At 47.4% G+C, this 22738-nt stretch overlaps 12 protein-coding genes across 12 annotated transcripts; 4 read left to right on the top strand and 8 right to left on the bottom strand.

The window, feature by feature from the left end:
* Positions 1-1059: 1059 nt before the first annotated feature.
* T069G_10174 (FAD binding domain-containing protein) lies at positions 1060-2661 on the bottom strand (the record flags this gene model as incomplete). The annotated part of the gene is made up of 2 exons (XM_056177384.1): positions 1060-1546; positions 1616-2661. The coding sequence occupies 2 exons, from the start codon at positions 2659-2661 to the stop codon at positions 1060-1062; spliced, it is 1533 nt and encodes a 510-aa protein (XP_056025862.1).
* Positions 2662-4179: 1518 nt separating this feature from the next.
* On the top strand, positions 4180-4892 carry T069G_10173 (uncharacterized protein; the record flags this gene model as incomplete). The annotated part of the gene is made up of 3 exons (XM_056177383.1): positions 4180-4231; positions 4304-4390; positions 4456-4892. 3 exons carry the CDS (start codon positions 4180-4182, stop codon positions 4890-4892), a joined length of 576 nt encoding a protein of 191 aa, XP_056025861.1.
* An 891-nt stretch (positions 4893-5783) lies between these two features.
* T069G_10172 (acetyltransferase (GNAT) family domain-containing protein) lies at positions 5784-6560 on the bottom strand (the record flags this gene model as incomplete). The annotated part of the gene is made up of 1 exon (XM_056177382.1): positions 5784-6560. The coding sequence occupies one exon, from the start codon at positions 6558-6560 to the stop codon at positions 5784-5786; it is 777 nt and encodes a 258-aa protein (XP_056025860.1).
* Positions 6561-7351: 791 nt separating this feature from the next.
* T069G_10171 (uncharacterized protein) lies at positions 7352-8138 on the bottom strand (the record flags this gene model as incomplete). Its single annotated transcript, XM_056177381.1, has 2 exons — positions 7352-8069; positions 8125-8138. The coding sequence occupies 2 exons, from the start codon at positions 8136-8138 to the stop codon at positions 7352-7354; spliced, it is 732 nt and encodes a 243-aa protein (XP_056025859.1).
* Positions 8139-8814: 676 nt separating this feature from the next.
* Positions 8815-9330, bottom strand: T069G_10170 (uncharacterized protein; the record flags this gene model as incomplete). Its single annotated transcript, XM_056177380.1, has 1 exon — positions 8815-9330. The coding sequence occupies one exon, from the start codon at positions 9328-9330 to the stop codon at positions 8815-8817; it is 516 nt and encodes a 171-aa protein (XP_056025858.1).
* Positions 9331-10341: 1011 nt separating this feature from the next.
* On the top strand, positions 10342-11577 carry T069G_10169 (uncharacterized protein; the record flags this gene model as incomplete). The annotated part of the gene is made up of 6 exons (XM_056177379.1): positions 10342-10651; positions 10707-10757; positions 10819-10905; positions 10976-11103; positions 11170-11281; positions 11345-11577. 6 exons carry the CDS (start codon positions 10342-10344, stop codon positions 11575-11577), a joined length of 921 nt encoding a protein of 306 aa, XP_056025857.1.
* Positions 11578-12449: 872 nt separating this feature from the next.
* Positions 12450-13269, bottom strand: T069G_10168 (uncharacterized protein; the record flags this gene model as incomplete). The annotated part of the gene is made up of 3 exons (XM_056177378.1): positions 12450-12650; positions 12709-12820; positions 12872-13269. The coding sequence occupies 3 exons, from the start codon at positions 13267-13269 to the stop codon at positions 12450-12452; spliced, it is 711 nt and encodes a 236-aa protein (XP_056025856.1).
* A 618-nt stretch (positions 13270-13887) lies between these two features.
* On the top strand, positions 13888-14749 carry T069G_10167 (uncharacterized protein; the record flags this gene model as incomplete). The annotated part of the gene is made up of 3 exons (XM_056177377.1): positions 13888-14221; positions 14272-14399; positions 14453-14749. 3 exons carry the CDS (start codon positions 13888-13890, stop codon positions 14747-14749), a joined length of 759 nt encoding a protein of 252 aa, XP_056025855.1.
* Positions 14750-15333: 584 nt separating this feature from the next.
* T069G_10166 (short chain dehydrogenase domain-containing protein) lies at positions 15334-16502 on the bottom strand (the record flags this gene model as incomplete). The annotated part of the gene is made up of 5 exons (XM_056177376.1): positions 15334-15973; positions 16025-16097; positions 16147-16264; positions 16325-16376; positions 16432-16502. The coding sequence occupies 5 exons, from the start codon at positions 16500-16502 to the stop codon at positions 15334-15336; spliced, it is 954 nt and encodes a 317-aa protein (XP_056025854.1).
* Positions 16503-16770: 268 nt separating this feature from the next.
* T069G_10165 (fungal zn(2)-Cys(6) binuclear cluster domain-containing protein) lies at positions 16771-18054 on the bottom strand (the record flags this gene model as incomplete). The annotated part of the gene is made up of 1 exon (XM_056177375.1): positions 16771-18054. The coding sequence occupies one exon, from the start codon at positions 18052-18054 to the stop codon at positions 16771-16773; it is 1284 nt and encodes a 427-aa protein (XP_056025853.1).
* A 737-nt stretch (positions 18055-18791) lies between these two features.
* On the top strand, positions 18792-19917 carry T069G_10164 (short chain dehydrogenase domain-containing protein; the record flags this gene model as incomplete). The annotated part of the gene is made up of 5 exons (XM_056177374.1): positions 18792-18972; positions 19015-19289; positions 19343-19568; positions 19651-19850; positions 19903-19917. The coding sequence occupies 5 exons, from the start codon at positions 18792-18794 to the stop codon at positions 19915-19917; spliced, it is 897 nt and encodes a 298-aa protein (XP_056025852.1).
* Positions 19918-20824: 907 nt separating this feature from the next.
* Positions 20825-22250, bottom strand: T069G_10163 (glycosyl hydrolase family 76 domain-containing protein; the record flags this gene model as incomplete). The annotated part of the gene is made up of 4 exons (XM_056177373.1): positions 20825-21438; positions 21504-21691; positions 21763-22065; positions 22156-22250. The coding sequence occupies 4 exons, from the start codon at positions 22248-22250 to the stop codon at positions 20825-20827; spliced, it is 1200 nt and encodes a 399-aa protein (XP_056025851.1).
* Between the last annotated feature and the right edge of the window lie 488 nt (positions 22251-22738).

The following is a 22738-nucleotide window of genomic DNA, read 5'->3' as shown; positions in this document are numbered from 1 at the left end:
ACCTTATATAATAATAAATTTATAAAAAATAAATATAATAATAAATTTAAGCTTATTAAAATAAAAACTAAATAAATAAAGCTTTTTTTTTATATTATAAAATATAATAAAAGAAAAAAGTAAAATAAAAATAAAAAATAAAAGTTTTTTTAATTTATAAATAAAAAAAAAATATAAAGTTTTTTAATTTATAAATTAAAAAAAAAATAAAACTATATATATATATATATATATATATATATATATATATATATATTATACTACTACTACTTAATATTTTTTTTTTATTTTTTTTTTTTTTAAATTCTTTTTTTTTTTTAATAATAAAGTTTTAAATATTTTTTAAAAAGTTAAATAAAGAAATAAAGCTTATTTAAAAAACTAAAGGTTAAATATAAAAAAAAAGGTTTATTAAAAAGTAAAAATATAATTAGCCTATAGTATAAAGTATAAGTTAAAAATAAAAGCTGTTTTTATTTAAATTTTATATTAAAAAAAAGTAAAATTAGTAACAGAGGATATTTTACAATAGTAAACAAGGGGAAAGATATATAGGGGTTAATTAATAAAAAAAGGGAAATAAAGTATATTTTTATTAAAATTACTAAAGTAAGTTATAATAATTATATTATAAATTGATATATTTATAATTATAATAATAAAGTTTATAAAATAAATATTACCTAAAACTATAATAAATTAATAAATTAATTATAATTAAGCTTATATAATAATAAATAAGCTAAAGTAAATTACTTTTTAATTAAAAAACTAATTTATTTTAAAATAAATAAACTTAAGTAAGCTTTATATTATATATTTATTTTATAATACTTATTTAAAATAAAATGTAAATAATTAATTATAAATATAAAATAATACTTAATTATAATATAAATATATTATTTACTAATTATATAAATAAAACCTTTATTTTTATTAATTACTTATTAATTTAGCCTAGCTTATCCGCTAATATAAACTTAGTATAAAGTTTATCCCTTAGGAATCCCTTCTATATTAACCATATAGGAGCTCAGCTTGTCACAATCAACGTTTCTAAGCATCCAAGACCTTCCAACCGCCAACCAGGAGGTTAGTGTAAATCCTAAAAGGATCATATTTAGTCCGAATATCCTTGAGGCGCCTCAAGTTGGCACTTGGATAGCTCTGGAACACAGGTTGGCCATCTCCCGCGTCGTTCATATATAAGTAGCTGCCAGCAACGCCATGAGAAGTAATGGTTCCCTCAATCTTGGCAATGGTAGCTTTGGCAAAAGCCCGCACCGTGTCGTCGTCACCAGCGTTCTGCCAGGACAGGTTCTGCACGATCCAGAAGTAGGGGGCATTGTGAGCATCCACGCCTTGGGGGTTGCTGCCGCCACGACTGCGGCCATTCTCAATAAACCCTTTGGTGACGGGCTGAAAGGTAATGGAAGCAGTCAATCCAGCAATGTTTGCTAGTTGCGAGTTGGCGTCTCCGAAAAATGTGTCGTGCACAGTGGAAAGACCTTCACGATTGACCATGAAAGACGCAACACGGAAGCTGTAAAAGTATCAAGTTAGCGCTTGCGTCCATGACACGCGGTTGACTGAAGAGAGAGTCAAAACTTACTCCTGGCGAAGTCCATTGGGCTGCAGTGCGTCAACGGCACTGATATATGTAGCAAGGGCCCCAAACGCGTACTGATCAGCCACAGTCTTGAGCGACGTAAAGTTCTCAAACACAGTAGGAGAATTGGTCAAGGAGTCGTAGAATCTTGATGCCGCGTAAGCAATCATTCCAACGCTGGGGTAACCAACGATTGTAGGGATGATGGCGGCCTTGCTGTCGGCGGATCCGTATTTGCCAAAGTTGTAGACGGCATCGAGGTACTTGTCCTTGTCGGTCTCGTTATACTGCGCGATTCCAATCCAGACGCCGGGAGACGGAACGGTCCTGAGATCAAAACGCGTGACAATAGCGAAGGAATTGCCGCCACCTTTCAAAGCCCAATACAGGTCCGAATAGGCATTATCTGCTTTGGCCACCACAATGAGACCGCTGGAGAGGACGGTCTCGTATGCCACGACATTATCAGCAGCGAAGCCGTATTGGCTCGAGTGAAATGAAATGCCGCCTCCCAGCAGCAAACCAGCAACTCCAACATGGCCGACACGACCTCCAACAGCCGTCAGGTTGTAGGGCTGCAGATACGAATAAACGTCCCTCCACCGGTAGGCTGGCCCAACAGAGACGGTAGCATGATCGTGTGACAAAGCGAGAGTGCTTAGGTTGGAATTGGATAGCAACACGCCCGAGCTGCCGATGCTGTTATAGCCTTGGACAGGCATATGACCACCGCTGCGAACCGCGAATTTAGTCGAAGTCAGCGTCAGCGTGGTCACCGCGAAAGAGAGCTGCTGGGCATTTTGAGGCACAAAGACACATGCTGGTGTGTTGTAGGCTGTCGACGACCAGTACTGCGTCTGTGTTTCATACTTGTAGTTGTCGGAGCCCTCAAAAAAGGTATGGTCTGGGTGTGTGAGGCTCAAGAGCTTGCACGCAATTTTTTGAGAACCAGCAATTGCAGAAACAGGACCAGTAGCTGCTGCACATGCACCGTGATGAGGAACGGCGCATGCGAGCAGCCATGCGGCGATGAGAAATACGCGACCCATTGTATTACAGCTGCAATCCCTCTGAATCTGGGGCGCAGAAGACTGATGGGTTAGGTTACTCCGAAGGGAAGGAGAGAAAAGGGAAAAGATGGTGAAAGGGTTAGGCTGCACTGGTGTCAACACCTTTCTTTCATGTCAACTCGAGCTGGTGTGGCAGCAACGATGCGACGGCTTCGACGGGATGATCGGAACATATCGTCCTGGGCCTATGAATGACCTTGATGAACTTTATATGAGAAATTTTGAGCCCCCTTGTCTAGACTCTATGCGGCGTAGTCGCCCATCTATCGGAGCGAAGCGCGATACGGCGGCCCTTTGTGGCGTCCGGGATGGTGGAACTGAGCATGGGACCTGCAGAATATCCAGCAGACAACTGGCTAAAGCTAAATCCTTCGGGTAAGGCTCCATGCGGGAGCAATTGATGGCCTGCAAGTTCAACGCCACCACTCAGAAGTTCTGCCTTCACCTCTCAGCGCTCGTTAGGGTGGTGAGAACTACTGCAAGTACCCCAGCTGGGTTGTCGTTCTAGGCTGCCAGTGCTGTTGGGCGGTGCATTCATCTGCGAGTATTTAACCTAACCACCGGAAAAATTGCCCCGTTTACAGGGACAGAAAATCGTCTTGCTGCTGGGATCAACCCTTGCCGGCCAACACCTTGACTGTCTTAGAAATAGCTTTTAGGAATTGCTGATAGGATGTAAAATGAAAGCTGAAGTCTCGGGAGATAATTATTGCTCACGCCCACTCCGTCCGCCACAATTATCTCAACAACCACTATTGGGTGTTTGGCGTTTTCGACAATATTGACATTCCGGTTCTTAGACCAGCAACGGACACGCTAGACACCAACCATGGCGTCCATTCCCAATTACACGGAGATGATGGTACGTAGGTTGCTCTTCTGGCCTGTGTAAGGTCTGAACAAGCCTATCGAGGCAAATCTCACCACCGCAATCTCACTGACTATTTTCCACGTACAAGTTTTGCTGTCTTACTCTGACGCTGACGCTGTTCGCAGGTCCTCATCTGGGTGTTATGGGGCGTTGCAGTTGGCATAACTGCATTCCGAGTTATCTTCCAATGGCGACTTCAGCGACGACTGCACGGAGATGACTATTTCGTCCTCGCGGGCCTTGTAAGCTTGACAGCTTTGACGGCACTTATCACGAGGATCCTACCACAGTAGTTCCTTATAGCCGAGTACAGCAAAGCCCTCGTGGCAAATCCCAAGACACCTTCGCCCCTACCCGCGGACGAGATGACAGCCCGGAATGTTATGTCGCTGAAGTTAATGTTCAGCCAGATGCTGCTGTTCTGGACAACCCTGTGGGCAGGTATGGTCTCCTCACTAGACTATCGAGGACAGCTATACCAAACTACCAATACCGAGACTAATACCAGTGTCATAGCTAAATTCTTTATTCTGTGGTTTATTAGACGGCTCTTTTACGGTTTACCCAACTACATACGCTAGTGGTGGAATTGCTTCGCCGCCGTCCTCACCCTCTACTTGGCCTGCATGTTCTCAAACTTTTTGACGTGCTCGCCATTATACCGATATTGGAGCCCAGGTAGGTCACAAACGAAATTATCCCTGCATTATTCCACAAGAGACCAAGAACCACCAACTGATGCACTAATAGCTGGCTGCAGCTTACCGGATGACCTACTCCGGGCCGATGCGTCGATCAAGTTTGCGACGAGTACCGACATTGTCGCAGACGTATTAAGTATGTGACGCGCAAGATCATCCATAGTACGCAGTTTGACTAACAAACTTTTGCCATCATCACAGCCATGATTCTCCCACTTCACCTCTTGCGAAACTTGACCATCTCGCGACCACACACATTCGGGCTGGCCATCCTCTTCTCCCTTGGTGCCATCATCGTCGCCATCGCACTCGTGCGTCTTGTTCAAGTAACGAAAGCTACGGGTGACTCGGCGGAGGATCCTACCACAACCGCCAATGGTCCAGTGCTGCTGAGCATGTGGTCGCACATCGAGTCTACCGTATCCATGATCGTAGCCACGTTGCCGGCTTTCCGTTTCCTCAGGAAAAGAAAGCCAACACGACGCGAACGACGAACAAATATTCTGTGGCTACAATTGGAGGCACTGGCGGGTCACGATCAAGACCATGGCAGCATGGCGCAACCAACGAAGCAACAATACAGGGGAGTGATAGCCAGACGGAGCTGCGACCAGTTCGTGGTGAAACCTTGTATATGAGAAAGCCAAGTTTAGATGGCTAATATGTATTTTTGCGCAGCCTAAAAGGGCATTTATTGACTACATGGTTTTGCGGTATTTACTGTAAGTGGACTGGGGTTTTCGTACCATCAAGAAGCCTTTTCGGGATACTGGATGTTGCCGTTCTTGTTCTGCACATGACTACGGCTTCTCCGTTTGCTCGGAAGTTGGTCTGATATTACTCTGAGATTTTTTCGAAGGCATTGTTGGCTGGAATCGCATGCTCTGGATCGGAAATGCTCGATAGAGCTAAAGCTGTCGCCTTGGTCGTGTAGCCGATGTTGGCAATCATGAACTTCAAAGATCCGATTCGAGTACTCCCTGTTCACTCTGGGTTCTTCAAACTGGTTTCTGGGGGCAGGGTCAGAGTATTGCCAAAGTAAGGGTCAGAGTATCGTAGACGAGAGTCAGAGTAGGGGTTAGAGTATAAGAATAAACTACAAAAGGGGCTAAAAATGTAAGTAAACTGTAAGATAATAAAAATACCAAACTATATATAATATAAATTTACTATTATAGTTTATAAAGAAAAGGAAGTCATGATGGAAGGGTACATTTAAATAAACAGAACTTATAATTTAGTAGTCTGTGTAAAGTGCAAATGAGCATTAACGCCAGGAGATTAAGCAATTACCTATCTCCGAAATAAGCATTAAACTTCAGGTACTATTTTATAGAATATTAAAGACTACTTGGCGCTATTAGAGTAAGTAAGAGATCCAAAGACTATTGAACTACCGGCTAATGGTGGACTACGATAAGTTACGTGCGCCAGTGTTAAGCTTTCGGATATCTAGAGGAGACACAAGGGGCGGGGTAACTATTAGATACACGGACTTCGCATAATTTTAAATATAGCTACATAAGCAATTATTTCGGATCCCTCTTCATGTACCTGATGATATATCTACCCCATTTCTCGCTCCCCTTGTCCCCCATAACCGCTTCACCTACTCTTGGCCCTCTTGGCGCCCACTCGTCCAAATCCAGGTCCAGCTCCTTCACGGCCTCAAACCCAGCTTTCTGGTATGCCTCATACGCCTGGTGCGATGAATGTACCCAAATAGTGAGGCCCAGTTTGTTGGCGATAGCATTGCCATACTGGAGCATGACGGTGCCTACACCGCGGGATTGGTGCGAAACCGACACGTGCAGACCGGTGATGAAGACGCAGGGTTTGTCCTGGGGAATGATGTTGGTCTGCCAGTATTGCATGTCACGAGACTCGAGGGCCTTGAGGCGGTCAATTGAATCTTCTTCTCTTTTCTCTTCAACGTCTCCAGTGTCCTCGTTTTCAGGCTCATCTTTTTTCGGACGTGGCTCTTCCTTAGCCGCCGCCTTATCATCACTGGGTCGGCTCCAAGGAATGGCCGCCTCATCTACGTCCTTGAACGCCCAACCTGCATGGCCCACAATCTCGCCCGTCTCCTCATCTATGGCTTTCACGTAGATTTGTTTTTTTCGTTCCAGGCCATCGAGGAGCATGGAGCGCATGATGTCGTACATATCATAGGGCTTCCGGCCCAGGCCCTTCACAATGGTGTGCGGGTCGATGGCGAAAGCGTCAGAGGTTATCTGCGCACAGGCGTGGACATCTGCGTAATTGAGGGGCTGGACGGAAACCGAGAGGCGGTTGCTGGAAGACATGATTGCGGTATAGAGAGAGAAGTTGTGGCTCGTTTTGACCCGTTGTGATAGCGGGGTGGAAGGATTGAGAGTAAATAGGGCTTTTGGTGTGTTACAACTCGTGGCAGTGGTTGGAGGGGTATTTATATGTCTCGATAGTAGATAGATGTTGGCCTTCCCAAAAGGGAGCATTTAGTAATATTTGCTAAATGACGGGCTGATTCATTCATACGTTGGTATGCTGTGTTGGATGCGCACGCACACGCAGCAGGTATGGTCTTTTGGAGGGCTCATGAGGGGCTCAGCTGCAGGGGGCCGTTCAATGCTGCTCCATCCGCATGTTCAATATTTGGGCGAACATTGCAGCGGCTGGATCGTCTCCTAGCCATCTTCATTTTTGCCTTCACTCACATCAAACCTCTTTGCATTCCGCATCCTCTAGGCTGAGGGCATTGCTCGATTATCTGACGCGCTCTATGAACAAAAAGAATTGTTTGTCTAGTTCCAAGGGCATGCGTCAATGAAAGGATCATCATTTCTATACGCTAATTACACAAGAACAGATCATGGTGATTCCAGCTCAGGCAGGCCCTGCCTATCTCTAGACCTGGAAAACCAGTTTGTTGAGACTGACTTATGTCTGCTAGTTACCAATTACAAGCAATCCCTGTACCTTATTCATGCGAGACATTCATTCTAGACCGAGTTCCAGGCGGTTTTTGTTTCCAAGAACAAAGCGCTTGATGTCTCCTATCCCTCAATCTATTACCTGTGAGGAGGAGAGGAACTCGATGCCTATCTATTTACAAGCATCATTGGTGCCCCATGTGCACTATCATCATCTTCAACTCGCCGGGCTTTGCATCTCCAAATCCGGGGTTCATTGAAACAACAATTTGTTTTCCTGGACGGCGCTCGGCCATGCCCATGGCACAATGCTCTGCGTGTGCCGTTCCGCTCGGAAATCCCGTGTATTGCATCTTGGCCCTGCCTCGCACTTGCTTGAGCAGCGTAAAGAAGCAATGCTTGTCATGCCACTCTATCGTCGCCCATGCCTGTCGTTCCGAGTCGGGCTTCTCCGCCATGAGCGCCATTTCTTCGATCGTGAATACTTTGGACGTGTTCAAGTTGGAAGCGTAGTAGTTCCATTGGCCATTTGGGCCAGGCCCAGATTTTTCGAAGAGGGAAGTCATTTCGTCGTCGCGGCAATGTGGTGGAAGCCAGGACGTGGATAGTGAATCGTATTTGCAATCAAGAGTGAGTGCCTCGGCGATGGACGAGCCGCAATTGCATGGCGGCACTGCTGCCTTTCGGAGTCGGACTACTGCAGATATTCCCATGGTGATGAGGCCATACACGGCCATGGCCACTATGACGAGCTTGACAACGTACGACAGGACTGTGAGAAGACGACTACTTTGCCGAGCACGAGGTATGTAAAGCTCGGCCTCCTCATCGTCACTGGTCTTGATTTTCGAATATCCATGCTTTTCAGCATTGGCTATGAATGGATCTGAAGAAGAGGTCGAGCTGTATTAGTCAGTGAATACCCTTTGCTTATGGGCGATGGGCAAGTTGAACATACGAAGACAGCGCCATTGTGAGAAATTGTGTGCTACTGTGTGAATAGACTTACTCGTAAAATAAACCAAAAATAAAAAATAGAGATGCAGAACATAAAGATGATGGCCGCTGGTCTTGGGGACTTAGCCGACGACCCATAGAAGTGACCTCTTCTTCGGTGAGTACTGCATGGGTCACTGGAATCCTTGCTGTCCTCGCGGCTGTAGCGGGGCGGTTAAAAGGTCAGCAGGCGGGGTCGACTTTGGGAACTGACTTACACCAAGTTGCAATCCTCCGTCAAAAGTTCCCGGCATTTGCTTATGTCGGTCATTATTTCATGTCAGGAAGCTTTCAATCCATGTATACTACTTTATGAAGCAAATAACATTGAGGTATGCGTATGGCTTGGCAACATTTCTGCATTCATCTCCGGTATACAGTCACGAGGAGCAACTGTGCCGCACTCAGTGAGGCGACTCCGAGATTTCCTACCGTTTGGGACACTGAGTTCTTCAATCTATCTAGGCAAGGGTGGCTCTTATGATAGCGGCCGTTTCAAGAAGCTACAATGCTGTTTGATAGTGTAGGTAGTCGCAGAAAAGTTCATTACGTAGTTTCCATTTACATCAACTGTGCTAGCTATCGATGGATTGAGCTCTCATCTTTTTGGTGAATACATAGTAAGTATCTTTATGTATATCCTCTTGAGGATTTACTCGGCATCCGTACGCTTCTCGTTGTTGACAGCTTCAAACTCTCCAAACTTTCCATACTTGGGGTAGTCATTTGTTCTCTTCTCATTATTGACGGCCTCAAACTCTCCAAACTTGCCATACTTAGGATAGTCGTTGGTTCGCTTTTCGTTGTTAACAGCCTCGAATTCCCCGAATTTACCATATTTAGGGTAGTCATTTGTTCGTTTTTCATTATTCACCGCCTCGAACTCTCCAAACTTTCCATATTTGGGGTAGTCGTTGGTTCGTTTCGCGTTGTTGACAGCCTCGAACTCTCCAAACTTGCCATACTTGGGATAGTCGTTGGTTCTCTTCTCGTTGTTGACAGCTTCAAACTCTCCAAACTTTCCATATTTAGGGTAGTCGTTGGTTCGCTTCTCATTGTTGACAGCTTCAAACTCCCCGAATTTCCCGTACTTGGGGTAGTCATTGGTAGGTGCAGCGGTGGCCAAAGCCGCAAAGGCAATGACAATGGCGGATGTAAATTTAACCATTGTGTCTTTCTTGCTGATGTGCTAATTGGTCTCAGCTTGGAAAGAATGTTTGGTAAAGGCTTGATGACGAACTAACCGTTTGGTAAGTGAATTACAATCTGGAATGATGACTTTGAGATATATTGTGGTAAACCTGGACGCCTATCATCTGTGCTTTTATGTGAGTAGAGACGGGGCCCTTCATACTTTGGGGCATTGATGGAACTACGCTTCCTCTTCGTACTGTTTCCCTACTCACCTCGTATCTGCATTCGTGGCAAAACATAATGTAATACTTTGATAGTGAAAGAGGACTAGCGACCCACGAAGTTGACCTATTCAAGGTGCTTAGTTGCCATGAAGCAAATCAAAAGTTCCCTCGCTTGTTATCTACATGATGACATAGAGGGGTATCGCCGAGACATTGATGAGAAGTTCACAAACTCTCCTCCCCGAAATGGTATAGTACTGTCGAAATAAATAGTATCTCTTGGAATTCTAAGAGGGAGAGTTGGAGGAATATGGTATAATCTATTTGGCAATATACAAGCAGGTGATAGCACAACGCCACCTTCAGCTGCATGCATACCTGCATGCAGCTTACTTCGCCCCGACTCAGAGAAATGCACTCTCATCACCCTGTTGTACCACCCGATTCGTGCGGAGTATGAAGGAAATCACTCAGTCGCAGAGAAAAGACGCCCGTCGTCAACGCACGGCAGATGATCTGGAACATAGCTCCACTATTTGACTCTCACACTAGTTTGTCCTACCCCGGAAGTTATGAGCGACGAAAGTCGGAAGACTTTGGCTAGGGGCTTAGGGACATGCCCCGCAGAAACTTATATACCAGTTCACTTATTTGGATTGGGAAATAGTCAATTCTCTTTGCTCAACCTGGCTTCCAATTGCCCCTTCTACGCAGCTCTCAACTTACGCCCGCCTCTCCATCCCGCCAATCTTGGCTTTCACTCACTTATTTACCTACCTTTCCATCTCTACTAAGCAGCGATATTGAATATAACCATCAATATGCGACCTTGGAGACAAGTCGTAAAAGATCTAGTTAGTCGGCCGCATATATACTTTGCCGTGCCATCCTCAAATCTTGAAAAGTCATTACGAACTTCAGACGAAGATAGTCTTGACGACCAAGAGGGTGCGCGTGCTCTCTTAGGGGATGATGTTTACCCTCTCTACCACCCTTATCGACGCTTTGGCGTCTTCAGCATCATCATGGCTGTCAGCGTCTTGGCTCTTACCGCAGCTGGAGCCTTTCTGCTTGGAAAGGCATGGCAACCTCATCTTGACGAGAAATGCATGAGGCACAGCTCAACCTACTGTTAGTTCTGCCAAAGATTTCCAATATGTCGCAAATGATGCTAACGTGGTTTTAGCGACCGTAATGAAGCAGGTCAGTAATAAGCTACATGATGTCAAGTTCAACGGTATTTCCTAGCCACCCAACAATATTCAATCTCCACGACGGTAAGCTAATCGGCTCAACAGGCACTCTCGGGAAGAATTCGCAGTTCACTGGCCATTGGGGAGACCCAAACGAAGCCATGGACCGCGAATGGAACAAATGGGGTTTTGGTAAGTTCGGTTCGTGGAGGCCTTTGCCCATTCAGCCCTCACCCACCAGTTTCACTGACAATCCGTATAGTCAAATATGCAAGTTTTTCTCGTGACGAATTTGCCGCAATGGGCATGGACTTGGAAGGGTCTGCCAGGTTCACTGAAGAGTACGGAGGAGGGTATATTGGATTCCTCGAGATCAGCCACAAAATGCATGTAAGCACATGTCTTTTTCCATGCAGCTGTTGCTATCATGCCATGAGCGGGCTGACATATGGATAGTGTCTCAATGTAATCCGGCAAGCATATCACCGAGAGTACTACGAAAGACCAGAAAACAAAAAATGGGCAACCTGGCTGAACGACAGACCGATTACCGTAAAAGTGCACATCAGTGAGTACCCACACACGCTGCTATCATGGATGGATACGTATCGCTTGCTAATCAGATATATAGACCACTGCTTTGAAATGCTTCGGCAGAACATCATGTGCAGCGCCGACGTCGGCGTCATCCCGCACCACTGGGTAAAGGACATCCCGGATCCCTTTGCCAACTTCAACACTGTGCATAAATGCCGCGACCTGGACAGTGTGGCTAAGTGGATTGAAGACCATGAGGTAGCACCTCCACCAGAAACTGGATATCCGATGCCAGCAGATTCCAAGGTTTGGGAAAAGGCGCCCTAAGGATACGGGAAACATGCCGAGGAGGCAAAGCAAGCCGTTGGTGGCTGAAACCTCCGCATCACCCCTCTAGTACAAAGGATAGAATTCCCAAGGCAGCCAGAATAGACCAAACGAAAAGTATGCAGGCGCAAATCGCTACTGTAGATTGAAACCTGTGCCAGTCCTCACTTTTCGATGTGACGCCGGTGACGCTGGTGTCGCTGGTGACGCTGGAACTACCGCCAGTCAGCCCCCGCCTCGGCTCGGGTAATAGTAGTAGTATTGGTCTTTGGCGGGATGCCCATACGCCGCAGCCAATGGGGTGATACGGAACCTGTGTCGGCTTCCTCTCTGGGTAACAACCACTTACCCCTGGTCAAAATGATCGGCGCCCTGCTAGGCGTGAGAAGGGATAGGCAGCCAGACCACTCACCCTTGGTCTATGGCTCAACAGAGATCATTTGTCAGGTTTTGCCCCATGGTGGTTATCCGCACCATGTTATTGCTCCAATAAGAGGACGTGTACATACAGCAAATATTGAATGTGATCAAGGAAACTTCCGTCGATTGAGCGTCAGCAACTGCGGCGCGGGTCAGCGGCACACCTTTAGTCGTTTTCGGAAAAAGAACTACATCTGCAGTAGCGCTCTTTGCTCGTATCCTACTAGTACAAAGGTACGGGCCGGCGGCTTCATATGGAGTACCGATAGTCTTGGTTGCACGATTAACAGCCACGTGGGGGGCAGATCGGAATCCCGGTCCCTGCCATTTTTAATCGTTGTACGGAGTACTTGGGCTGCTCAGTCGAGCCAAGCCATGACCTCATTCGAGTACAAATTCTCGTGTGTGATTCATCTATTCTTGCTACACAACGTCTTGACGAGTTTCAGCACTCATAAGAATACAGAATATTTCCCAAGCGAGGCTGGCTTTATGGGGACCTGCACGGACTGCAGCACGTAGTCATAGAGCATTGTGGCATTGCGACACTTGTGTGTCTGCCCCATTCCGTTGATTCCGTCCTCCTCCCCGCCCTCACCGTCCAGTATGTTAACTGAGTTTTCCAAAGCATCATCAGCTGAGCACAGGATGGCCTAAGTTCTCTATTAGAATTGTGGATTGAGATTCAAGGCATTGGCTGGAATGCATCACCTGAACGATGTAGTCGAAGCAGTGCATAAAGTGTTGATCGTCTTCCATGGCGCTGTTTCCTCCGCCGTCATTGGGATGTTTGTGCATGCCCCCGCCCACCACCACGCTTCGACTAGAATCAAGTTAGGTACTTTGGGGCAACTGGCAATGAAAAAATACTCACACTATGCTTAAGCAGTGCAGCTGATGAAACATGGACACCCCCACACTATGGTTTCTATGGTCGCCCAAGTCGACCATTAGGAAACCTCCATTTGGTGTAAGCAGCGAATCCCAAAAAGCTGTCTGGTTGGAAATGCCCTTTCGGCTGTATATCGGATGCATCCATGGATCTTTGACAAACTTGGTTGGGGAGAGCTCTTGCGACGGCGTGAGGGCGGGACACTCTTTCGGCCGAGGACAATGGCTGACGTCGGCCGAAGGCGGGGCCCGTACGCGATCAACGACGGTGGTGATTATGTTGTCATAACCCGGGCGGATGAGGAGAAGAAGTACGATGATGGTTACCGCTGAGGAGAAAGATGCGACAAGACATGTGTGAAGCGGGGCTGGCACTGTCATTGTAGAGGGTGATGCATGTGCGAGTCAAGGAAAATGAACAAACATCAACAAGGAAAGGTTGTCGAGTGACAGAGGCAGTCAAGTCCCTTTAGGCTTGTTGTGGCCATGGCTCGGCAGCTCGAGATGCGGGGGTTAGGGTAGGTTACTCGAACTTGGCTTCTCGATCCCTCCCCCTCCAACACTATCCGTCACTCCACCGCATTCTAGCTAATGCATGCACCACCCATCCGTCCACACGCACACCTTTGGGATCGTAACAAAGTTCCATGGAAAGGATGTGGATCGGCTGATGGCTTCGGTTATGTATCTCGTCGATAGTTGATCTAGAAAGGCAGGTGGCAGCCAAATGCATAGCATATGTCCCTATCAACAAGGCACAATCACGTAAGTAAGCCGCAATCATGTAAGTAAGCCGCAATCACGTAAGTAAGCCGCAGCAACTACACGTACGGTAACGAGAAATAATGCCGAGACATTGCCCACGTATCATTGAGGAGAAGTCAAGAATCACTACGTTGACCAACATTTCCAATACCCCTCGGTTTCCCGCTTTCGCCAGAGAATTCACCTTTGACTCACTTTTTGCTCCTATCAACAATCACTTGGCGATTCGGAGCAATGCTCGACTCGGTCCCAGAGAACGAGGTGCCATTTCTCACCAAAGATGATGAAGATGGATTGATGACACAACACGACGGCCAGAGCCGCAGAACAACTCGACGCTTGATCATCATCGTCGCTTTGGTCAGTGTTGTTGTTTCTGCCCTTGGCACCATTATTACCCATAATCTTCTTCTATTATCTTCGAATAGAGGTGCTTCGCGACAAGAACTTCTTCCATCCTTGAACGTTCCGCCTCTCGGAAACCTTCTTCGAACTTACGTAGGCGGAGGTGCTTACTTTGATCGAGACATGAACGCCAGCCGCGAAGCCTGGATGTCATTGTTTCCTCGTATGCTGTTTTGTCTTTAATCGCCATTGCTGATACTAATTGTGCCTCAGCGGGAATGGGTTACGTTGCCATGGACAATATAAAAGCCGCAGGAGATATTCCTCGGATCGTACAAGATATGAGCACGGATGGTTCAGGGCGCTTCTGTGTTGCCGCGTTTCATCAACTCCATTGTCTCGTGAGCCTTCCTGTTAACTTGACTTGCAATTTCTTTTCTGATTTTACCATCAGTTTCTCATTTATGCCGACTTTCGCCGCGCCCTGACTGGTAAGCTCTCACATGACGAAGCCCAGAAATTGCATGACGCGCATTCTTTACACTGCTTTGATTATCTCCGAGAAAGCATTCTATGTGCCGCAGACAGTGCCCTTGAGCCCTTTCGCTCTCCGTTTGATGGAGGTACTAAAGGTAATGGGGTCGATGGCTTTGGAACTGTGCATCAGTGTAGGGATTTCAAACAGCTGTATGAGTGGAGTGAGAAATTTCGGTATAGTAATGGGCATGACGCCGAGAAGTTTGAGGGCTGATATAGAATAATTATTTAGTCTTATTTATGTACCTCAATAATTTGACCCTTAATAACTCAATAGATTGTGGCTCAAATATGTTCTAACTTGGTGTGTGCCTCTCTGACTGAATGAAATTTGTATATACCCAACATAGAATCATCCAGGTGCTTGAGATGGTGGCTGATGGGAAATCTATCAAGAGAGCCTAGACAAAGTAGGGTGATCCAAGGGCCACTTTCTTGAATCACGTACATGGTTGAGACTACAGAAAGGAAGCATTTATCGGTCAGAGGCTTCTCCAGACGCAGTTCAATCAGCCTATCCAATGGATTCTACCCTACGGCTCTATAGGCCTTCCTGCCGCGCGCTGGCATTTCAAGCTGTCCCTGTATCCTCCTGGTGACAGCTACTTGTGGGACAATTTATCTCACTTCCAAGTAATCACTGAATAGGCAAAGGTTGGGCATGGTCTTCTCGGAGACGAGTTACGTAACTGCGCTCGGTAAACAAAATTGGTAGGAGCGGAAGATATATGCGAACACGCCACTTGCAAGTCAATTTTGCGAGTATATTTCAAGTTGTGGATAGAGTTGTTTGAGCAATCACCATTTTCGCATGGGGGCCAGGTCATCCGCCTCAAGATGCCGGGCAAGCTCTTTCATCATGACATCCCAAAGGCCCTGAGCTTGCTTCCTATCGTTTACCACGGAATGCAAACTCGAAGGCTTACCAACGGGCATGAGCAGCTTACCTTTGAACTGATCTGGGTCGGCGCGGATCTGATCGGAAGTAGCTGCGAACAGTGGAGAAGCAGCACCTTGCTCTGAACTCATAAAAGACGTGCGGGCCATCATCCGCATGAAGGCATTGTTAGCCTCGGCAACTCCCTCGGTGGCTACTTCACCGGGGTGAACGATGAGTGAAAGTATGTTGAGGCCGTACTTGTCGAACAACTCCTGCATCTTTGAGGCGTAGATCATTGCTCCAGCCTTGGAGACGCTGTACAGAATCATGTCGCTAGCAAAGAGGAACTTCAGAAAGTAACGCCAGGCCGGGGGATAACAAGTTACAGGAGTGACGAGCCCAGCAGCCGAGTCAAATTGGAATTGGAAGTTGGCAGGGAGGAAGGCTTTTGGAGCTGTAGAAGCGATGGTCACGATCCTAACGTCGGCACCTGAACGCTTGGAGGTAGTCTCGAGCAGAGGCATAAGACGGTCAATGAGTAGAAACGAGCCTAAGACACTTGAAAGCGGTTGTCAGCGAAGATTTCCCATTTTAGAGGACGGAACATACTTGACTGCCATGTTCTTCTCCCATCTATCGGCTACGATCTCCTTCGAGGTGGTGATAGTTGCAGCATTGCTGACTGCCATGCCAGTGAGTCTAGGTTGACTGCATAGAAGCGAGGGACCTACCCAGAATGTCGAGGCTGCTAACCCTTTTCTTCACCTCTTCCGCCAACTGGGTAATGCTCCTCAGATCTGTCAGGTCCAATTGTAGCCACTCCACCGCTTCAGGAGCGATTTCTGGGTACTGGAGGAAGGAATTTCGCGCCTTCATTGCGCTCTTTGCGGACCTTGTCGTGGCGTAAACTTTAGCTCCATGCTGCGCGAGCTGGCGAACAATCTGGAGCCCAATGCCGACACTACAGCTGATGAGCAAGTCTTTCCAAACAGAGCCGCTTGTCTCAAAGTAAATACCTTGCGCCTGTTACGACAGCGACCTTGCCCCGGAGGCTTGGCATGTCGGTTGTTGGGCTCCAAGCGCACATTGTGAACGGTGTAAACTTGGCAGCTTAATCGATGGTAGGTAATCAAGTAGTTTGGCCAGAGCAGTGGCAGTGGGGACATGTTGTGGTGACCAGGCTATATTTGAAGGGAAAAAATAAAACTTCTGCCGTGTAACTCAAATCCTTTGCGGAGTTGCAGTCCGACCGCGCGCGGAGATGCCACGACAAGGCCAGTGCAGACATTCACAGACACTGACAATGCCATACTACTGAAAATTGCCACCTGCTAGCTCCAGGATTAACCCCCATATCAATGGCCAGCCGATTGAACTTGTCGGGTCCGGAAAACCCAGCTCTCAACCTTGTCCGCACCCCACATAAGCGTGAATATGTGACGGGCGAACTCGTCAACTTCCATAGCAGGGATCCCTCGCTTTGCTACTTCTTCTCCGCGAAGACTGTACTCGAATAATGGATCCGTCGTTCTGGCAATACTTGCCCAGGCGGCGGATGAGGCAGCACTCCAGAGGCTGGCACGGGCCGTGAAGCAGATGTCGCCGCCACAGGCATTGATCCAGTCTCCTTTGAGACTGCGGTACATTCCTATAGACACCGAACATAATAGCCACGTCCGGCGGATTGATTCGCAGATAAGAAACGCCCGATGAAGGTCCGGGATAGGATCGGTATCCGATACAGCACCATCTAGGGCAAGAGCAGGCTCGCAAGGGAACAGCTGCGCGAGGCTGGACTCCTGCTCAGCCGACGCTAACAGCTCAGTTTTCCAGCGGTGGAGAGTTTCTATCCAGCCATTGGCTTTAGCCTGACGGGATATTGAAGCCGACGAGACGGCGAGAATGAGGTGGATGAGGAGGGCCTGGGTGCGGGCCAAGTGGTCCTTGGCTGTCATTATGTTGAGGGGCTGGCTGACCAAGGTAGCCTGTTGGGCGATTAGTTTTTCAGCATATGATATCGTTGTACTATCAGTCATGTTTTGATTTTCAGTAGAGCTCCCAATTGAGACTGCAATGGCAGCATAGGCATCTTGAATACAGTCTGGTATTTCTCGCGGCGGGTACAGCTGGCGGTGGATGAATGGGTTGTGCCCCTCCCTCTGGAAGCGGACAAGCCATCTCTGAAGTCCGCGGAAGAATTCTGTAAAGACTTGCGGTGATGGCAGAGAACCAGGCGGGTGGTAATGATGGACGACAACCCAGGTGGAGGGCGGTGTGAACCATTTCAATTCCCTACCAGACAGGGTGTGTGATTTGGCGAGGGTCACTATGGTCGGGGCTTGCGCCGACGATGACGATGATCCAGAAGCTTGGTGGCTGCTGGCTATCCTTGATGAATCATCTGGGTCAAATGCATCGCGTGGCTGTATTGGTGTAGAGCGGACATCAAAAGTTTTCTGCCTCCCGCTGTTGCTGTGCCGGGAATCGAGAGAGCCGCGATCAGATAGGTCCTGCGAGAAGGGATATGCACACTCAACTCCATGGTCGATACATCGGGTGCAGCTGGGGAGCGTCCGGTCACACCGTCTCTTACTGTTCTTGCAGTTGAAACATGACTTCTGTTTAGAGCTGCGCTGCATCGTGAAGATCTGCGACCCTCAGGACGGAGCGTAGGGGTCGCGGAGCTGGCTTGCTTGACAGGGAAGGAATTTGGGAAGATGTTCAGAGGGAAATACTGTTGGAGTCACTGTGCTAGAGGCGGGCATGCGGGGCGGGGTGCGGATGTGTTGCTGTTAGTAAAAACACACAAACATACGGACCTGACATCAGCAAGGCCGCCTTGAGTCGCAGAGTCCGCCGAATCTGTCCCCGAACCAGGCGGATGATAACCGACTCCCTCCGCAAAGTCCCCAGAAACCCTTACATGCGAGAGTTACCTCCGCAGATTCACCCCACCCATCCCCGACCGTGGCCGCCAGCAGCAGTTTTCCTCCGAACCTCCCCCGCCGCAATTCCAAGGCCGTACTCAAGCTCTTTCGTTCTGTTCTCGCCACCGACTGTCCGCAATGCACCGTTATTCTGAGAAGGAGTTGTACTTCAATTGCGCCGGGCGCAAGGGTGAGATACGACCAACCATGCTCCCACAACTGCGGACTTCGTATGGAGTTCATATCCGATTCTGCCAACTAGAACCTACAGCTTCCGCATGCATCCATCTGCTCATGTTAGCCGCTGGCGGAACAGTATAAAATACACGGGACGCATCGAAATCAATAGACTGTTTTTTTAATGCATCGATCGTACTGTACTGCTTACTCTTGTTATTTCTAGATTCGCCCCTCACCTCCCCATTCCAGGACATTTCGCACAAGAAAAGATGAGTCTAGGCCTGAAGATCTTTCACAAGACGCCTTACCCGGCCATTGACCCCAGACAACCCAAACTCAGTCAAGCAGGCAAGACAGTTCTCGTGACTGGAGGGAATGGCGGTATCGGCCTCGCTATTGCCAGGAACTTCATCACCGCTGGCGCCAGGCGTGTTATCATCGTTGGCCGCGGTAGGGAGAAGGTCGAGCTCGCTGCTTCCCGACTCATGGCAGAGGGCCAGGCGATCGAGTCCTCCACCATCGTGGACGGGCGCATCTGCGACACGAGTGATATTGATGCGACTGCGGCTCTTTGGGATCGTCTGGAAGGGGAGGGCATTGTTGTTGATGTTGTTGTCATGAACGCCGCATCTTTTGGAGATGCAAAGTCGCTGTTGGAAGCAGGTCGTGATCGGGTCTGGCAGTCATATATCACCAACGTCCAATCCCACCTTGACTTTGCGGAGCGACTGTACAAACAAAAGGGACAAGGTGCTCCAGGACGGAAGGTAATGTTGGATCTCTTCGTGTGACGAAACAACTGCTACTAACTAGGCGGTAGTATCTGATTAATATTTCCACAGTGGCCATATATATGTGGACTGGCGTGACCCCTCAGATTCCATCATATGGCCTGACCAAGAATTCGGGTACGGCTCTGATGCAACAGATTGCCAAAGACGTAAGGCCTGAAGAGCTGCAGATCGTCAGCATTCACCCTGGCAGTGTGCTCTCAGATACTGCCCGTGCTGCTGGATTAAACGAGAGTAGTCTCTCATGGGATGATGGTGAGCTACTCCTGAGCCATTGACGCGAGACATGGTATTCTCCAAATCTCTTATGAGATTGAATATATTGACTTTGGAGCAGAAAACCTAGCTGGGCAGACCGTCGTGTGGGCGTCAACCCCTGAGGCTGAGTTCTTGCACGGACGATTTGTGTTGGCCAACTGGGACATCGAAGAGCTTATGACCGGCAGCTTTAGAATGCGGCTTACGAATGACCTGAACTTCCTCAAAGTTGGCGTTAATGGCCTGTCTGAGAGCACGACATCTTTGCAAGTACAAAGGGTTAGTGTCACGACCCAACACTTATGGTCGTAACCATGGGCCTACTGAACAGACACGACTGGATTAACAATAATCCAACGAACTAATCAGGTTTCGCTTGTCTTACTCGCTTAACGAGCTCAACAAGCTTATGCTCTTCACGCTTGTCTAATGAGCTATATAAGCCTCGATTTAACTAAGTATATAAGTTTCATTCTCTACGCTTATTTAGAGTAGTTAAATAGCTGGTTGTGAAGTATAATAATATAGGGTAACCTGTTGCCAAAGCCTTAGAGGTAATCACTTAGTGGCTTCATGATAACAACGGAGGAATGTTATGTATGACCTACTATGCGGTAGATCAAGTTCCTTACATCAAATGCAGATGGTCAACTGTTAGCTCTTTCGCATAGTCTTGCTTCAACAACACAAACTATAGAGAACAGTAGGATCTATCCCTAGATACTATTCCTAGAGAGTCTGATCACCCACTTTACCTCTACCTTACTGTTTTGTGTACTCCACAGGTGGTACACCTTGGTCATAGGACCAATATAACTTGTCTACCTTGGCATCGAATGCCGCCTTGAACTTAACCTTCCAGAAATCTGGCCCTTGATCTGAGCCATCCCACCTACCTCAGCTCGACAGCTCGTTTCGCAGTGCGAGCCAAAGAAAGGCGTCATCTTCATAGTGATTCAGCTCGAACTTCTCTGAGTCCAGGCCTTGAGATGCCCAGTGAAGTTTGCCTTGCTCCAAGGTGGCTACGATGTTGAAAGTACGGATGTTATCCCAATTCGTCCCGACGTAGTCTTCAAGGTCTCTTGCCAGAGTATCGTTCTTTCGCGTATCCTCAGATTAGCAACAGGTCTGGTTTTTTATATGTTGAATGCTTAGAGAAAGAGAATGGATAACATATCCTTATATTTAGTATTTAAAAAGAAAACAATAGCGCTGTCTACTATTTGAAATATTCATGTAGCATTTCATTATCTCTAATTCTGAGAGACATAGAGGGCAGCAACAAGACACTGAAGGGCGCTGCTCTGGCTGCTGGCCGTAGCAGAGCCAAGAACGTAGGGACCACCCCAATCAGCCCCATTAAAGCAGTCTCCTGCCTCCACAGCGAGATCGTTTTGCCAAATGGACTGGGCGTTCTTTTCCAAGAACGCCTTGTAGGCAGGGAAAGGCTGGCTATGGTATAGCTTTTGGAGATTCCTAGCAAAGACACCCTTGAACTGGAGATTATCACCGCTGCAGCTGTGTGACAGATCGCAGCTGTCAGCAAGAATGCCGTTATTGTCAACCAGGTGAGCCATAGTAGCATTGGCAATCCGACTAGCTGATGTGAGGTAAGATGAGTCTCCCGTGGCGATATAGAGGTCTGCAAGACCACCGATGATAACACCCTGGTTGTAGGTCCAAGTTGGCTGATTGTTATCATTCACACAGGTGTTACCATTTACAGCATCATTGACAAGACCTTGGCTGTTGATGAAGCCAACCTTTTGGAACCAGGCCCAAGCTGTTTGTGCGGCACTTAGGTATGTCTGCTTTTGGCTGCTGGGGACACGGTTGGCGAGACTAGCACTGATAGCAAGGTACAGTTCTATTATTCTATGTAAGCCTATTATATCTCCCTGTTGTCATCCGCGAGACGGAGAAAGAACTTACCATTGGGAATAGCTAACGGGTTGTCGGTCTTAGCTTCGCCTTTGAACCAAGGGAGACCACCACAGTTGAGATTGCCCCAACCAGCATTCATATCCTGCCAAATGGCAATAGATTCTGTGAGATAGTCCTGGACTCCGGTGAGATCGTAGACATCTTGCCACGCCAAACCCCACCAACCTTCGTCGTCGCTACATATTTTCATTGTCCATCAGCCTCTGTTCAATTGTGTATATTCCTTTAAACAGGCAAAAATACTTACTAGTGACTTGCTAGAAAGCCTTGTTCTCTCTTCCTGAATTTGCTTGGAATGCTGCTCGCTGATCCCTTTGGCACAACAATCTTACGGCCGGTGCTGTCTAATTGTATGACACCATGAGAAGGTTGACCCCCCTTGAGATACGTGTTTTGCCACATCGCAGCGGTTCTGCTCTTGACACCACTATCGAGCGCAGCGAGGCTGGCAACCGCTGTGATCATGACACCAGCTTGCCAGAAGTAGTAGGCCCCATTAGGGTAAAGGAAGAGACCGATATCTTCGTCATACCATCGGAGGAGTTGGTCACTTGAAAAATAAATTATTAATACAAACTCGAGGAATAAGTCATTGGGCAGAAGGCCAGTGAAGGAAGCTCGGAAATATCAGGAAGCTTACTTGGAGCAACCAGCGTTGACATCATAGGACGTGTTATCAGCATAGGCTCCAGCCGCAACCAGGGCGGTCAAAGCAAGAAGCGTATTTCTTGCCATAACGCGTCTAAAGATTTCCCAGAAGATATAACTCGATATAACGACAAATCTCAAAGAACCAGCTCCCACAGTAATTGATGTGGGTGCTGCGGCATCTAAATTTATACCCACCTATGTCCCTTTATCCTTTTTAGATTCATAGTTCATCTAATAAGGAAATGATGTTCCTTCAATGAAAGAATAAAGTACCCCATACTTCAGTGCAATTCACGCATGTGTGAGTATATTTGTGAAACGTTGTATTCCGGTATGCCGTGGTCACGAGGAACCTAGGCGGCGGGCGAAACAACTCCCTGTCCTATATACCATAGACGGGACAGGGGAGCTGGCAGGCTATCAATACGAAAAGCATGTATACAATTCCTTCACTATCCTCCTATAGCTAGCATTAGTATTGATTCAGCCTGTTTGTGAAGGCCCGATGTTAATACTATGGCGAGCAGCTGTCAGCCCACTTTTCGGCACTCATGGCAAGGTTGACAATCCAA

The sequence above is a fragment of the Trichoderma breve genome, chromosome 6 (genome assembly GCF_028502605.1).
Source record: "Trichoderma breve strain T069 chromosome 6, whole genome shotgun sequence".
Classification (NCBI taxonomy): Eukaryota; Fungi; Ascomycota; class Sordariomycetes; order Hypocreales; family Hypocreaceae; genus Trichoderma; species Trichoderma breve.
This window is presented reverse-complemented; position numbering and strand designations above follow the sequence as displayed.